The 18229-nt window shown below is 44.2% G+C and overlaps 1 protein-coding gene across 1 annotated transcript in view; it reads right to left on the bottom strand.

Moving 5' to 3' along the window:
- LIMK2 (LIM domain kinase 2) overlaps positions 1 to 13207 on the bottom strand; it is a 55962-nt gene extending 42755 nt beyond the window's left edge. The window contains exons 1-2 of the mRNA XM_004690920.2: positions 13144 to 13207; positions 1738 to 1837 (exon numbers count right to left, since the gene is read on the bottom strand). Of these exons, the coding sequence (XP_004690977.1) occupies positions 1738 to 1837; positions 13144 to 13159 (116 nt within the window). The 5' untranslated portion in view covers positions 13160 to 13207. The remainder of the gene's footprint in view (positions 1 to 1737; positions 1838 to 13143) is intronic.
- Between the last annotated feature and the right edge of the window lie 5022 nt (positions 13208 to 18229).

The raw sequence follows: 18229 nt of genomic DNA, 5'->3' as shown, positions 1-18229 counted from the left end.
CACACACACACACACACACACAGCCTGTCTGTTATATTTTGTCTTTTGTCTCAAGCCTCTCATCTGTATAGTGAAGAGAGTTATATCATGTATAGGGCAATATTGTGTAGTTCTAAAGTTCTTTAGTTCTAGGACAATCCAGGAATTCCAAAGATTAGCTTGTTCAACTCTGTCCTGCTCATTTTGGATAAAAAATATTCATACAAATAGGAGAACAGTAGGAACAAATATGACCCTATAAGTTAGATGCCAAGGCAAGCCCTGACCCATTAAATCATTAGGTGCTGATGATGCGCCTTAGTTTTACCTTTAAGTGAAAGGTAAAGTCATCTGGCCCTTTCTCTAAGGTCCTTGACATATTAGCGCCTATCTTACTATAAGGCATAGAAAGGGCAGAATTGATTTCCCTGAAGGTAAAGATGTGGAGGAACCAAGGTAATCAGATTCATAGAGAAGACTGGAGAACTGTGAGTTAGAGCTGAAAGATCAGAAAAATGCTGGTTCTTCTCCAACTCTTCCAAAAGCCAAAACTCTCCAGGCCAATCCCCTGCATAGTTTCCTGGTGGTGGCAAGTGCTTAAAGGTCAGTTAAATTACTTGATATCAGCACGGGGGATGATGTGCAACAAGAGCTGTGTGTGGGAGCTGGAATCCACAGCACAGAGTGCTGATCTAGTTGGTCTCATTCTCAGGATGTGAGCACCCCCACTTCAGACCAGGAGCCCACACATGCCCACCCAGCCTCTGAGAAATGCCCAGGCACTGTTTTAAAGTTTTAGAGAAACCAAAACAAGCTCCCACTCTTGAGGATTCCAATTGCACAGGGCAAAGGAATAAATTCAGTGGTACCTGCCATCTTAACCAGTCTAAGAGGCAGATATATTAACATTCATTATTTTCCTGATGAGGAAACTGAGCCTGAGACAGTAGGAAATAATCTGACTTTAAAGTCTGTTATTTTCAACAAACTAAATTTTCTCCAAATAATCATCTAAAAGTTATAATAAAAGTTAGTAACAAAAAGCAGGAAACTAGGGACTCATCCTGTGAAGATGTGCTTCAGCCAAATATAATAAAAACAACCCTTGGTCCTCCCTGGTGGCGCAGGGTTTAAGTATTGGCGTTTTCAAGCTATTGCCAGCCACAGCACCATAAATGAGTTTAACCCTGGGCCAAGGAGCTGACCCACATGGTGCAGCAGATCTCGCCTGTCTCGCCTGCTGCTCGCCTCAGCAGTGGATTTCAGCAGGTCTGCCTGTTCTGCTCCTCACTGTTTCTGGGTGAATCCTCTCACCTCCCACATCTTTGGCCTATACCCCAGTTCTTGTATGCATAAATAAATAAATCTTTTAAAAAAAACAACATAAACAAAACAAAACAAAAAAAGCAACTTTAAGGCATCTGCATAATTAAGAGTGCAATCATGGGAAAGTGGTCTTTCTGGGACTGTTTCCTCACCTGCAAAGTGAGAGTGTTGAGACATCCTGGAAAGGTCTCCTACCAGCCCCACCCCACCTCTAAATGCACAGGGCCCACCTGGGGTTCCTCTACTTTCATCTGGCATGGGGTGGGGATCAAAGAGCAGAGTACTTACACCTCGTGTTTGCTCATGTGCTCTTCACACATCCCTGCCCCACCTTACTCCTAACAAAATGGGAATTCTCAAGTCAGAAGCTTGTTTCTGTATTTTCTAGAATGTGAAACGGTACACTGGAAAAGGCAGGATAGACCCACTTACCGGAAGCAAGACCTATGCCAGACTTTGTTGGCAAAGCTATGCCACCTCTCACATGCAGCGATGTGGTCCCCACAGCCCGGACACCTCCAGACGTCTTCACCTGCATACAAAAGTAAGGGGTTCAGAGTTCCAAAGTAACAGGTGCAAAAGAATGGGACTACCGGGCCCTCCCTGGTAGTGCAACAGATTCTGGACCGCAGCATTATGAAGCTGAAGCTGGCCACAGTCACTTCAGCACAAGTTCAATCCCCGCCAGGGAGGTGACCCACATGGCACGGCAGACCTCTCCTGACCCGCCCGTTGCTCCCCTCAGCAGTGTACTTCATCAATCTGCCTGTTCTGCTCCCCACTCTGTCTCTGGTGAGTCCTGTCATCATCCTTGCACCTCTGGCCTATACCCCAGTTCTGTATGCATAAATAAAAAAATCTTAAAAGAAGAAGAATGGGACTACCTACTGTGTAGAGCAAGACCGAGCTAACAGATTCACATTGAAAGAGTTAAGCCTACTCTCTGCTGAATGCATCATTTCCGATCTAGATCTCTGGTCTACACTTACCCAGCCTCTTCATCTCCCAAGGGACAGGGAATTCATGGCCTGAAAAGTAGTCTCATACTGTCTTTTAAAACTGGTTCTGATTATTCCCTTTTCTTACTGAAACAAAACATGCCATTTCCTAGCACTTTCAGCCTTTGCTAACAGCATTGAGCACAAGAAATGAACAAGGTCTCTTTCAATGTCATCTTTTCCTATTACTGTTTCCAGTCAACACCAGAAACATCTCCTCTCTAGGTAAAACACTGCCTTTTCCTATTCCTCAAGAGCTCTGGTTGTGCAGATTTTCCATGACCTTGTCCAGAAGCTCATTTATTCAACCAGCATCTTTTTGATTTTATAAAGCTCTATGTTGGAGACTGTTGGATAACATCACCCTTAGAGCTCAAAAAGCAAACCCACTAGAAAAGAAACACTTTTCTGAGTATAAATGTTCACTTAGATCTTATTTCAGAGGTCGAGGCAAAGTACCATTCTATATCTTAGCTCAGAGGAGTTATTAGTATAGAAGGGAAAGAACACTCCATGAATACTTCTTATACACCAAGAACTACGCTAGGTGCTTACATGACCTAATCTTACTTAGTTCTCAAAACAATTCTGTGACCCAGGTATTATTATGCTCACTTAATGGATGGTAGAATTGAAATCAGGCCAAATGACAGATCTAGCACCTGAACTCGTTTGGTTTATTCTAAAACTCACGCTCTTTCCATCCCACCATATTAATTCCACTCATTCCACTCAGGGAGCCAGGAAAGTCTTTGTAGGGGAAACTCTGACACTTGACCTGAGCTTGGAAAGGATGGAGAAGATTTACCAAAGGCTGAGAAAGGATGGAGAAGAGCTGTATAGGCTCCAAAAAGAATAAAATACAGTAATCCTAGTATGGCTTAATGCCAATTTCTTGAAGAAAAAAAAGAGAGCAGCTGAGAAGCTGAGATCAATCTGTGGTACCTGATTCAGCCCGAGAAAACAGGACAAGGTTGTTACAAAACTCCCTGTGTGCTCCATGCATGCGGCTTTGTTTTCTCAGGGTGACTCCAGACTGCCACAGTGACAGTCACTGAGTCCGGTTTTACAGGCTCAGGGCCCATGAATAGACAATGCAAGGATCCAGGCACTTCAAGATTGTTCAGCAGTCGGGGTACAGATAGCTGTCTCATACCTCATACCCCAGAGGAGAGCAAAACAAGATGGCAGGTCTGGAAAGCTCAAGCTTCCCCTCCCCCTTCTTCTCTTCTAGCTTCACAGTGATAGGACATAGATCAACTTCTCAGACTCTGAGAAGGCATTTTTTGTTTCTCAGGTGGTAGAGGGCAGAGAACACATCATCATTCTCACATCATTCTCACACCAAGGCTTAAAGTCTGGTGGGTTATAGACAGTGAGTATGAGTGGACTAATGAGGATTTTTTGATGAACAGTCACTTAAAGAATTTTCTAAATTCTGAGGTACCAGTTTGAAACAATTTTATAACTCCTCACAGAAGGGCTTTCAGAATCAGTTTGTGAGCTACAGTGTCCCACTCCCAACAAATCTCACTATTTGAAGCCATACCTTGCTTATTTTTTAACCCAAAGGAGAGGTCTCTAACCTGAACACCCATTCACTCAGCAATTCAAAATCTTGGCTCTGCATGATTTCTGGTTGTTTCCAAAATTCACAAAGAAGGAGGACTTTCCACTATGAAGATATCTGAGATAACTTGTTATTGCCACACCCTCCAGAGCCTGCCCTGTTTTCTCCGGTCTTGAGAAACTGAAAGCCATTCACTCAACACCCGCTTAGCTAACAAGCTCTGTGCTAGGCACTTGAGGCACAAAATCAAGACTCAGATGCCTTTCTCTCATACTCACCTAGCTCCATGTCCCAAACACCTCTCCAAGCCTTGACTGTCCCTCACTATAGCCATGCCGCAGGTCTCTGGCTTCTTTTCCTCCCACTTTTGCACAATCTTAGATGCTCACCCAGAGACTCCAGTATCTAAAGAGGACTGCTTAGCATGCACTCCTGTTCTGGACTTCATCCTATCCTTCCTCTCAAAAGACGTGCACTCTCTCTCAGGTATCGCTGCCGCCACTCCCTTCTCCACGGATTCCTTTCAATTACCATGTACGGAAACGCAAGTCTTTCCCATTAAAAAAAAAAAATCCGATTGTCTCCTATTGCTACCATCTTGGCTTCTCCCCCTTACAGTCAGGTATATTAAGGAGTTATTTATCCATCACTGCCCTCATTTCCTCACTTCCTAGTTACTGCATGATTGTCTGCAATCTGACTTCCACACCCACTGTTTCTCTGAAACTGTCTTACAAAGGTCAACAGTGACTGCTCATTGCTAAATTCAATGGATGTGGTTCAGTCATTCTTTCAGCAAATATTTACTGCATGCTAACTATGTACTTAACATCGTACTGGTGAAAGAGCAGCAAATGAGAGATCAAGCTAGAAAAGATATTAAGATAATTTTAAACATAATTATTTTAATTGTAATTGGGGCAAGTGGTATGAAGGACATAATCACATTCATAACTAGGAAATTGGGGGTGAGGTAGGACAAACAAGTATTCCTTAAGGAAGTAACTGTCAGGCTGACCTTTTAAGGGTACATATAAACTGAAACAGCAAAAAGGAATAGGAAAGGGTAATAAAGAAGTGGAGATACATGGAGATCCTGAGGCAGGAATACAAGCTACTTATACATCATGAGTTAGCTACTGTTGGCTCCAAAGGACTTGAAGAACCAAGACCAGTCTCTGGCCTACTACAGTCCCTCCATAAATATTACTGAAATAACTAATGGCCTTCTACCCACAAGATGGCCCCAAAGAAAGTTATAACTCACTCCTCATAAAGGAATGTTTTCGTCATATCTTGATCTATTTCTTATGCCAGTCATAAACATTCATAGTCCTGTATCCTAACATTCATACTTGAAGCTATTCTCTATGTTAAGGCTACTTTATATACCTATCCCCTTAAATGTTTATCCTTCTTTGATAGTCTCCTGAAAGTATGTAGTATTTGTTTCAATTTGTGTATACCTGTTTCATACTATTTATTCTATAATTACGGTTTATTATGTTGTAATCACCTTCAGTCCCACCCTCTCCCACAGTTCTAAAGGTCAAAGGCTACATTTTAATCATCTTCAAATTTCCAGGTCCTAGCAGAAATCCTGATGCAAAACAGATATTCCTTTGTGTAGCAAATCCAAAAGAGTAACTGGATTCAACAGCCAGTTACAAAGCTAACTTCCGAAGATAAGCTCCAACGGTCACGGTAATTCCCCTGTAATAAATGTTCTGGCCCCCAGGGGAAGTTCCTAGAGTAAAGTCACATGTAGATGCACAGGACTGTCTGTTTTTTGGTTATTAAGTACTCAAACAAGGATATTTTTCTAGAGTCTTAAGTCTCTCACACTGAGACATTCTTCAAAAGAAGACACGTGAGAGGCCTCTATAGTGGGGCAGGGGTTAAAGCCATGCTATCAAGCTATCACCAGCCTCTGCAGCACAAGTTCAATCCCCAGCCTGCCAGGGAGGTGACCCACATGGCACAGCAGACATCTCCTGTCTTGCCTATTGTTCCCCTCAGCAGTGGACTTCAGAACCTGTTCTGCTTCCCACACTGCCTCTGGTGAATCCTCTCACCCTCCTACACCTTTGGCCTACATCCAGTTCTTAAATGCATAAATAAATCTTGAGGGAAAAAAAGAAGACACTTGGCTTCTTCTGCTCCCTTACAGTGCTAAAAGTCAATGATCCTAACTCTCTAACAATCTTTATTTCAGGGAATGTGAGAAACCTAATAAAGTATCTTGGAGACTTTTCTAGGCCTAATGGGAGACCAAACCAGAGTTCAGTTTTTCTGGGAAGTTTTTCCTCTAGGAAAATACCTCATTGTACCAGGCTGTCCACCTTCTCCCTCTACAGTGTTTACCTCCTATATTTGCAGAATTATCAACAGTAGTTATAGATCATCAGAATCCAGCATGGGAGCCTGGTTAAGAGAATGCCCTCAGCAACCTTAAACAATAAGGGGTTTAATAACTAGAAAACTGTGACTTCATAGTTAGTATTGGAATTTGGAAGTACTATGCCAACAAGGTGAAAACTGTTAACAAAGGGTTCACTACAAAGGTTCTCACCTTCAGGATCTGTTGAATTTATATAGTTTATATGTGCTTCTCTCACCCAAGTTAATAACTGGTGATGTGACTCAAATAATCTGTGTATCCACTGGGACAAGCACTAGAAAGGCAGGGTACTAAGGCTGCAAGAGCCTTTAAGAATTATCTACTCTAGGGCCTTTCTGGTGGTGCAAGGGTTAAGTCTCACCACTATGAAGCTATCTGCAGCCACCGCAGCACCAGTTCAATCCCCATCAGGGAGATGACCAACATGGCACAGCAGACTTCTCCTGTCTTGTCCGCTGTTCCCCTCAGCAGTGTATTTTAGTAGATCTGCCTGTTCTGCTCCCCACTCTGGTGAATCCTCAGCAACCCCCAACAATTCTGCCCTATACCCCAGATCTTATATGCGTAGATAAATTTAAAAAAATTTATAGCTTAAAAAAATAATCATTTACTCTAACCCAACCATTTTATTTTTCTGAACGAGATATGGGCTTAGAGAAGGAAAAACCAAGTTTCCCAGCCATCACAGTTGGTAAAAGCTACTTAGGATGGGGCTCAAACCCAAGTTCACAGACTACTGGACACATGTATTTTTATTATTCTTTATATCTCATACAAGTTGGCACTTGCTCCCTCCACACAGGTATTCAGTGGAGGGGTAGCTCGAGTCCTCAGCTCAGAGCCAGTACATTTCCCACAAGACACTAACATTCACTTTAATCTTAGGCTAAGAGCCGGTTTTCTGCAAACTAGTCCTTTTCAGACTTCAAAGTGGTGAGAAATCCCCAAGTGCTAAGAACTCATGAGAAGATAAAGCCTAGCCTGAACCAACTTGCACAGAACCTATCCTTTCATTTGAGAACAATCTTTGATGCTTCTCATATTCCACCAGACAAAGAGAACCAGGAACAAAACCCGCCCAATTCAGTGTGGCACAAAACAACAAGTATGATGTGCCTGCTGTGCCCCCTGGGAACTGGCAGGTCAAGTGTATAAATCTCACTTGCTCCAGGATAAAGAAGGAAGCAGCGGGGCAGGGCGGCAGCTGGTAAGGAATAGCCAACAGAGAAAAAAACCAGTTCAACCAAGTGACTGCTAACAAGACTAGTAGTAATGATTAACATTCCTCTAGATACTCTCACCTGTATCCCAAAAGGTTTTCCTCCTCAGTAGTTCACTAAATATTACCAAAGGGAATGTCCAAAGAAAAAGGATTAGATCACCTTTTTTTAAAGATTTATTTGTTTATTCGTACAGAACTGGGGTACAGGCCAGAGATGCGGAGGGTGAGAGGATTCACCAGAGACAGAGTGGGGCGCAGAACAGGCAGATGGATGAAGTACACTGCTGAGGGGAGCAGTGGGCGGGTCAGGAGAGGTCTGCCGAGCCATGTGGATCTCCTCCCGGGCAGGCGGGAATCGAACTCATGTGGAAGTGGCTTAAGCTTCTTAGCACTGTGCTTTAACCCGCTGCACCACCAGGGAGGGCCGGATTAGATCACTTTTGGGCATCTCTGGATCTTAGGTTCTTCCTTCAAAGAGGGAGGGCTGAAATGATTCTCTCGAGCTCTGAGAACCTGGTACACCAAACTGGAGCGCTCTCATTTGTCCAGTTAAGGCACAGACACAGGCATCTTAGGTTTCATTTTTGCTGTCTTTCTTCTGCCCTTTAGTTCATTAGGAAAAATTTGGAAGGATGGAGCAGAAGAAATAGTCTCAAACCTGGGTTTGAAAGCTGACTCTGTATCTCGGATAAGTTATTTAACCTCTCTAAATTTGTCTTTAAAATGAGGACAACAGGATTACAGGATTACTGAAAGGGTTAAGAGAAACAATGTAATATATGTGAAATTACCTCCCACAGTGATTGGCACTTAGCTGGCAAGTAAATTATAAGTAGTTTTTCTTAAATTCTAAATTTTAATGTATGTCTAAAGAGTTTGTGGGGGAGAGGGCAGGCAGAGCGGAATACCTGAAACTAAAATCTGAAGGGAATATTTTCAAAATGGAGTTAGCAAACGTGTTCTTTTTTTAAAGATTTATTTATGCATACAGAACTGGGGTACAGGCCAGAGGTGGGGGGGGTGAAAGAATTCTCACAGAGAATGGGGAGCAGAACAGGAAGATCAAGAAAGTAAACTGCTGAGGGGAGCAGCGGGCAGGTCAGGAGAGGTGTGCCACGCCATGTTTGTCACCTCCCTGGTCCGGGATCAAACTTGAGCTGAAGCAGCTGTGGCAAGCTTCATGGTGCTGGGCTTTAATCCACTGCGCCACCGGGTAGGGCCCCCAGCAAACGTTTTCTATGTGCCCATTGTAAGACACAGATTAAGGTAATATTTGCCATGGTTATAAGGGTATGAAGGCAAATACTCATGAGGGACAAGGAAACGTAGAGAAAGAACATGTCAGAAAGGAACGCACCAAGTGCGGGTGTCAGACTAGCTAGCACAGTAACAAGATACTGGGTAGAGAAACAAATGAGATGGACGGCTCCTGGGGCTTTAGGGCACTCAGGTTCTGCCTTTCAACCGCCACAACTGTGAATGAATAGGCATTTTCTAATCTGGGGAAAGTCCTAAAAAAGAACCTCTATCAGAGAACTAACTGGTTAATTAGTTCAGAATTCCCAGATGGCAGTCTTTATCCATTGCTAATGCTAGAAAGAAAAAAAAAAAAAAACACACCCCTACTTTGAACCCTTCCTATGTGCCAGGCAGTGTCCTAAGTGTTATGCAAACATGAATTTATGGAATATAAAGATCCCGTGATTGAAGGACTAGTATAGAAGGACTATTGTTGCCTCATTCTACTAAAGAGGGAACTGAAATGCTCAGCTAACAAATGTTAGAGCTGGAAGCATATTATAGGTCTGCCAAACTCCAAAGTCTGTGTCTCTGACTTCATTTTAGACACTTTTTTTTCCCTGAAAAAATGAACTGTAGGTGAAGGAAGTGACAAAAGAGAGTCACAAGGTAGACACCAAGGTAGACTTTAATAGAAACAGTCAGTGGTTTCATGTTTTAGCTACAGCTGAATGGAAACCAATAGGTAAGAACGTCTAATTCTTGCTATAACTATACGAAGGAAGGTCAAGGGTGAGAAAGATAAGACTTGAAAGAGATTGCAATGGCTCCAGGTCACTGAAATGCCGAAGTGATGCATCACTAACACTTCCGTTTGGAGTCCACCTCCACATTGGTGCCCACCTTATCCTTGTCCAGTACAACCTGTCCATCAATAGTAGCCACCCTGGAAACCTTGCAGGACCTTAAACATGCCAAGCACCTGGGTCTTTGCTCATTTTCTTTTATTCCCTTTTTTTCTCCTAGATAGCCACATGGCTCATTCCCTTCTACATTTCATTACTTAGATGTCATTTATCAAAAAGGCTTCCAGGGGCATCCCTCACAACCCAGGGATTAAGACTCAATACTCTTACCACTATGGTCTGAGTTTTTGATTCCTGGTCAGGGAGCTAGCCCACATATGGCGCAGCAGACCTCTCCTGTTTCGCGGGCTGCTCCCCTCAGCAGTGTATTTCAGTAAATCCTTCTGTTCTGTTCCCCACTCTGTCTTTAGTGAATCCTCTCAAACAAACATACACCCCACCTCTGGCCTATACTTCAGATCTTCTGTGGGAAAAAAAAAAAAAATAGGGCTTCCCTAACTTCTCACTGTTCCTATGTCCTTATCCTACTTTCTCTTTAGAGCATTTATCCCCACTGGATGATATTCATGTATTTACTTTCTTTCTCTAGCCACCAGAATATACACTACACAAGGGAAAAGATTTGGTCTATTTTGTTCTCTGCTATATCCCCAAGGGCCCACAAGTGCTTGGCACATACTAGGAACTCAACATATTTGTGGAATGAATGTATGAATAGTTCTTCCTCACTTCTGAAATTCCATATTGTTATCACATACAGGCCTTAGAAAATCTGGTTTTGATTTGTCCCTTTTTCCTTAATTATTCGCAATAAAGTTGATTTCAAGTAGGCACATATTCATTTCCACATTTATTAAGGGCTTACCGATAATGTGCTAAGACCCTATATGTTGGAAGCAGCCCAAATACTGAAAAGAATTTCCTAAATTCTGAAAGAACACCAAGCCATTAGTCCTGGCTATATCACTAGTAAGTGACACTGGATAAGCCATTTTCCTCCCTGGAACTTCATATGTAAAATGAGGAGGTTACATTATCTCCAGTCTCTCCTGGCTCTAGTATCTGTTAAAATTGTAATTAAAACTTGGCCCAGCCCAGTGTCTTACACATCACAGACTCAGTAAATATTTGATTTCTTTGTTGATTCTCCTGTTACAAAGGAATTTGAGTTGTCCTGGAACACAGTGTGGAGAGAACAAGTAAAAGGTTAGGTCTCTCTTCATTCTCTGATGCCACAGGCTACCTCATTCTGGTGTTTGTGATAAAGAGAGGATGAAGTACTGATTTAAAATTGGAAAATGTGAATTCTGACCACTGGCATTTATTTGGATATGGAAACCCGACCAAGTCATTTCTGACCCTTAATGTTCATACCCATAAAAGCCATAGTGGCACTTCCTGACTTTGGGTCTGTTTACGATATTCCTTTTGCCTGGAATGTTGACTTTTCCCTACTGGACTAATTTTTACTTACGTTCGGGGATCAGCATAAATTGCTTTTTATTTTAATTTTTTAAAAAGAATTATTCCTTTACTGGAAGATTTTTATTTTATTTATTATTTATTTTTGTTTATTACAACTGGGGTGTGGGGGGTGAGAGCATTCACCAGAGACAAAGTGGGGAGCAGAACAGGCAGATCCACACTGCCAAGGAGAGCAGTGGGCAGGTAAGGCAGAAAAGGTCTGCTGTGCCTTAAGGGTTAGCTAAAAACTGAGGGAGGAACTCCAACTGAGGGAGGAACTGGGGTTGCTTTGCAGTAGGAGGGCCATTGCCTGGAGGTGAGACTTAACCCCTAGGTTACTAGGGAGGCCCAGCGTAACTTGTTATTTTTTTAATATATAAGTTTATTTTTACATCATTTTGTACATTTTCCCACCTCATTTGCAATCCCTTTGGGCTTATAACTTACTTTTTAAAAGAAAAGCACTCCCTTAACTCTGATGCACTCTTACAGCACTTAATCTCAATAGTTTGTTTCAATTATTAATTTTAAATTATGTTTACTGAGGAAATGTTGATTTACAACACTGTGTTTAGGGGTATACATTAACACCTCTACAAATGTATGTTTGTTATCTCAAACTCTGTAGCATTTATCTTAATTGTTACCTGTATTTACTGTTCATATCTAGAACTGTTTAAGTTTCACAAAGGTCGGGACTGTGTCCCTTTTATTCATCACTATACTCAGCACTTGGTTATGTGCATGGCACAGAAGTATCCAACAAATATTCTTCAGGATGAATATATAAACTAATGCCTTTAGAGGCTTTAGTGCCTCTAGACAGCATTTTAATTCACTCAGAAAGTCTGCTATGCACTATTGCAGTCTAAGATCTTTCATAAGTTTCTAAGAATCAAGGTTCAATATAGGGAAGCTATGTTACAGAGGTAACAAGAAGTCACTGGAAATCATTTAAACTGAAAACATACGTGAAACAGAACGGGACAGGGAACATTTCTATCTTTTGTCCTCGTTCTCCATTAGCTTATAATCAAGAATGAGGAGAAAATCCTAGGCTCCCATGGTGAGGAAGTGACCCACTGGTGGCCTGGTCCTTGTATTCAGGATAGAGGAAATGACTGTCCACAGGCTGAAAGCCAGGAAGTGGGGGCAGATATCCAGGACAGCCTCCCTCTTCCACTCTTCCCTCCTGCCACCTCTAGAAGGCTCTGGACATTGACCCAGAAGCTGGGTCACCCACACAGGTGGCTGCAAAACACAGGCCTAGTGCTGGGGGACCAGTCAAGGGGGCAGGAAATTGCAGCAAGATGTGAATGTGAGAGCTGACTGGGAGGGGACTGCAGGCCCCGTTAACCCGACCTGAGGCTAGTGTACCCTTCGACCACTCTTCCTTCAGGAGGTGCTTAATCACACCCCTCCCAAGTCTCGGGAGGTCCAGAAGGTCCGACCTTCCCGGCTCCATGGGCGGGTCCAGAAGCCCAGGGGTCCTACCTTCACTACAACACTCCAACCGCTCCCTCACTAACCCACGCTCCCCACTCCCAGGAAGCCCACTGCCTCCCAAGTCCTGCCACAGCCTTCGGGGATGCATCCGGCAAGCAGATTCCCACCATGACTAGGATCCCATCGGGGAAGTTAAACTCCCACACAGCACACCCAGAACCCGGGGGACCCTCATCCCCTCCTAAATGCATGGAAGTCTGAGAGTCCCATATTCCCCAAACTCCACAAAACTCTCACTCGAAGAGAACCGAGGCCCCTCGTCTTCCTTAATTTGGGGTCCCCCAGTTACCAGGTTCCCAACAAACTGCCCCCGCTCCCGGCGGGGCCAACATCTCTTCCTCCCAGCGACCTGACCTCGCGGGAACTTGCCCGACCCGCGTGCCCCGCCGACCCCAGTTCTCCCGCCCCTCGGGTCCCCAAGCCCCACAACGTCCGCGTCTCCTGGGAGTGCTGTGCTCGCGAGGGGCCACAGAACTCGAAAGACCCCAGGCGCCGCCGATTCCCCTCAGGGGTCTGGGCCCCAGCTTCCGAGATAACTAACGGTGGGACCGAACGCCACAGCCCTCGCTTACCCGCCTGCGCCGCCATAGTCCGGGGGGCGCGGAAATGGCGAGGAGGCTGGGGCCCGAGCCGCTCTTCTCCGCCACCGCAGCCGCCTCAGGCTCGAATTCAGCCCCCGGAGCCAGCGGGATGCACCACCTACGGCGCGCCGGGGCGACCAAACGGCACCTGGCAACCGTGACCCGGAGCCGAAGCCCCGCCCCGCCCCGCCGCCTCGGCGCCCCGCCCCCAACATGCCCTTCTGGGTCAGTCTTGGCGCCTCCAAGTGCGAGTCGCGGCGTCTCCTTGGGTGATCGAGCTGGAAAGGGTGAGTGTACACACGCTAAAGTCGCGACACAGGAGATCCATTTCACAGGTGGGCAAATTGAGGAACAGAGAGAAGTTTTGCTACCTTCAAATGGCTCAGTTCATTAGGATCTAAACTTGGCTGGGAACCATGTGTCCTGACTCCCTGTAAGAATAGGGCTTCTCCCTATTCAAAGCCACAAGCTTTGGGGGACTAAGAGTGGGCTTCACTTAGAAGCTCCCTGCCCAGAGAAGCTGCTTTTCTGTACCATTGTCAGTCAACTGACACTCACATTGCCGTTAGATCAAAAATGCTATGGCGGTAATGCAACCCCAAACTGCATTCCCGAGGCAGATCATTAGTGAGGACATACTGGTATATAAATGAACCCACCACACCAGATCGTCCAACTTTTCAGGACTAGTCAAAAACCCTGGTATTTATGTGAAATTTTTAAAAATTCTGGTAGAGAGACATTTTGTAGGGGTGGAGTGGGGAATGGGATCAAAAACGGGGGGTTGGAGGTGGGGGGGAAGTGCACGGGAGTATGGTGATGGCACATGGGTGACTTGGTGATGGGAAACCTGCGGGGATTACAATTGAGATGAAAAAAAATGTACAAAATGATGTAAAAATAAACTGTTATTTAAAAAAAAAATTCTGGTAGGAGGGCCCTCCCTGGTGGCCAGGCGGGTTAAAGCACAGCACTAAGAAGCTAAAACCACTTCAGCATGAGTTCGACCCCTGCCCCTGAGGTGACCCACATGGCGTGGCAGACTTCTCCTGACTCGCCCGCTGCTCCCCTCAGCAGTGTACTTCGCCCATCTGCCTGTTCTGCTCCCCACTCTGCCTCTGGTGAATTCTCTCACCGCCCCTGCACCTCTGGCCTGTACCCCAGTTCTGTATGCATAAATAAATAAATCTTAAAAAAAAAAATTCTGGTACAGGCCTCCCTGGTGGTGCAAGGGTTAAGTCTCAGCACTAGGAAGCTATCCAGCAGCCACTAAGGCATGAGTTGGATCCCAGAAGCTGACCCACATGGCACAGCAGACCTCTCCTGTCTCAACCACTGCTGCAGATCCTATTTCATTTGATCTGCCTGTTCTCCTGTTTTCAGTGGATCCTCTCACACACTCCCTTACCCCCACTTCTGGCTCTTGTATGCATAAATTTTTTTTTTTTTACAAATCTGATAATATTGTGAAAATGATATGTAGGCCAACGGAAACATGCCTGTGAATTGGTCTTCCCCTGCACGTTTCTTTGTGGAGGAGCGAGCACTGGAAATAAGGGTAGCTGACTTGTTTCTTGCAGCCTTGAAAACCACTCCCCCTTCTGAATTTGGGAGGGAATTGGGGTAATGAAGGGTAGGTCATAATGACTGGTCCCTGAGGTCCCTTCTATGTAATTCTCTTGTGCTGGGTCTTTGGCAACTGTTATTTCCTTAGATCAGATTTAGGTCATGGGAAAAGTGTCCATTTGACTAGGAGGGGACAGGGATGGGGCTGGAGGAATAGATCATGACATCCCCAAAAGGACAAAGTTCAACCCGGCTGCTCTAATATGAATACTTACAATTTTCAATTATTATCAGTTTACAACCCCTATGAATTAAATACTTGCAGCTGCTTAAAATGAGACAGCCTAAATATTCAGTTTCTCAGTCCACTAGCCACATTTGTATAAGCAAAGGTAAACACAATTTTCTTTTCTCCTGCCCTGACTATGCACTTCAACCTGGATGCAGGTCAGTTTTCTTCTCTGGGTGTGGCAGGTGGCTCCTGTCGTCCTGAGTGTGCAGCAAGTGTTGGCAGGAACAGTCAAGTTGTACTTGACTTTAATTCCTGGGAAAACTCTTCAGCAGTTGGCTTTACAAAGTCTTGAGGAAACCTCTGCTCTGCTTATAGTAACCACAGATTGTGTAATGAATTAAAATGATGGTGATGTGGCATCGTCCCTAGTGGCACAATGGGATAAAGCGCAGCACTATGAAGGTATCCGCAGCAGCTTCAGCACAAGTTCGATCCCGGAGCAGGGAGCTGAGCCACATGGCGCCGCAGGACTCTCCTGATCTGCCCACTGCTCCCCTCAGCAGTATATTTCAGTACATATAAATGCCTGTTCTACTCCCAACTCTTGTCTCTGAATTTTCTCATCCCACCCCTGCACCTCTGGCCTGTACCCGTTCTTATATGCATAAATAAATCTTTAAAAAATAATAAAGTGATGGTGATCCAGAAGACTCCCCTGACAAGCCAGATAACAGTCAATATTTTATTGACCCTGCACGTGAAAAGAGGTTACACTTTTCTTTCTCTTGCATCTAGACACTGGAAGCCTTAGTACCAAGTCCTCTGGTTAGCTCCCTCTTCCTCTGCCTGATAGCAAGGCACTCGGGTCTCTTCTCTCTCTCTACCGCCCTAGTCCAACCTCATGGTCTTTACCAGTGTGACTGGGTATAACCAACTCCCCCCAATTCCCTCCCAGAAAAGTTTAGATAATTTGGAAATACAAGTTGAAATATAAAGAGAGTAAGTCTGTAAAAATTATGTATGTAATCAAGAGATCTGTTTCTAGTAAGGGCCTAAGATTATTCCAAAATCACTTGTGAACTGGAGGGGGATATATGAGGGCAGAAAAGGCTTAGGCAGGGAGACCTTCTGGGTTTCTAGCACTCAAGTCACTTAATCAGTTTGATTATCTGACTGTTGCTATTTCAGTCATGAGGCCAGATCTTACTGACTCTCCCTCAGCAGTCCAGACCTATAGATGAGAACCTGGATCTGAAGACCATCTTAAGGTGCAATAGCTGCCCTCCTGAAGGAACTGGACTATGGATCTTTAGCCAGACCTTCTCCTTCTGTCACTTCCAATTACTTCAAACTGAGCTTTTAGTCTCTCTCCTCCCTGAAATCATACCTTTTAAAATACCACATTACTCTTCCAAAATTAAGTTTCATCACCTCTGCTGAAAATGTTCAGCAGCTCTTCAACATTAAAAACCAGAAAAGGCCCCCTACATCTCACCTTGCAGCCTTCTCGCCGAGTCTTTAACTATAAGCCTCTGCTTTTTCCTTAATACATTCTGCCCTTATATCACTGTCACTACCATTTACTTCTCACCATGCCTTCTGTAATCTTGTTGCATTACTCTGCCCAGAAGTGCATACAAGAGCTGCGGTGCAGGCCAGAGGTGTGGGATGTGAGAGGATTCACCACAGAGTGGGAACCAAACAGGCAGATCTACTGAAATCCACTGCTGAGGGAAGCCAGAAGACAGGTGAGGTCTGCTGTGCCACGTGGGTCACTTCCCTGGCTGGGGACCAAACTTGTGCTGCCATCAGCTTCATAGTGCTGAGACTTAACCCTTTGCGCCACCAGGGAGACCTCAGACATAGTTATGTTTCTAAACTTTGAATACTTACAATTTTCAATTACATCAATTTACAACCCCTATGAATTAAATACTTGCAGCTGCTTAAAATGAAACAGCCTAAAAATTCAGTTTCTCAGTCCACTAGCCACATTTCATCTGCTTGATAGTCACATGTGGCTAGTGGTTACTCTGAAAAGTGCAGATAGAGAACACCTTTATCACTGTTGATAATTCTGTGGGGTAGTGCTGGTTTAGGCAACAATCAGTAATGGCTGCTAACATCACAAGGAGGGATCAGACATTATGTGCTTCCTGATATGCTGCAACAAGAAATATGTACTATCACTTATGACATGGTCTCACGACACAAAAATCAGGTCTGAAGCCAGTCAAATCTCTAAGTCTAACAACTTATGGGTGATCCAATAATATCAGTGATGCAAGTTGCAAAAATGAAACTGGGAAACTCTATAGGACAAATAAGCTGGTTTAACAAACTGCAAGGGAAAGATAAGGGATAGATGGAGAGAGACTTCAGAGAAGACCAACGGCAATGTATGGATGTGATATGGACCTTATTTCAAACAATACAGAAAAGTTGAGACAAATAGAAAATTTGAGCAATGATTGGATATATATCATTAAAGGAATATCATTAATTTTAAAAAGGTATTTAAGGTATTTTGGCTGTTTTTTAAAGACCCTTATCATTGGGGTGCATACTGAAATACTTAATAGATGACATGACTAGGATTTGCTTCAAAATAGACCAGGGAGAAGACAAGGGAGCAGTAATGAGGGAGGGGATTAAACAGTACTGGGCCAGGATTGATGGCTATGGGTGTGGGGCAGTTGGTATATGGAGTTCTTACTTTTTGTACTTCTGTGTATGTTTTATTTTCCAATGGAAACAAAAACCCTATACTCATATTGGGCTTATGAAACTTCAGAGTTTTTTAACTTTGCATTTCCCAGTGTATCTTGGTGCTATTCAATTTGATAACGGTTAGGTCAAAGTGTAAGAGGTAGGTGAGCTCCTTTCAGAGGGATGACCTGTGGCTCTGGGGAGCCTGAGGCTGGACCAACTTTGTAACCTCACCAGTATCTTTCACATACTGTGCTACTTAGGTACCTTAGTGAGTCACACACCCCATGCTCCAGGTAGCGGTCCACCTGCTCATAGCCTGGAGAGGTAAGGACACCAAATAACCTCTGATAGTTATCAAAGCTCTGATTAGTCACAAGCTGAACTCTACCGTGGCTGCCTGCAAGCCTAGGTATCCTTGCTTATCAGGACTGGGCTGCCTGTTGCCTGTTAGGTCACAGGTTGAGCCAGGTCCTAGCCAACACTTCTCATCTCTAATTACATGGTATCTGAAGACTTTCATCCTCATGGTGACATTCTCAAGGATGCACACACCACAGGGCTTTCCAG

This window comes from Condylura cristata, unplaced genomic scaffold (assembly GCF_000260355.1).
Source record: "Condylura cristata isolate star-nosed mole 26May11 unplaced genomic scaffold, ConCri1.0 scaffold00029, whole genome shotgun sequence".
In the NCBI taxonomy this organism is placed as follows: domain Eukaryota; kingdom Metazoa; phylum Chordata; class Mammalia; order Eulipotyphla; family Talpidae; genus Condylura; species Condylura cristata.
Note: the sequence above shows the minus strand (reverse complement) of the source record. Positions and strands in the feature narration are given on the sequence as shown.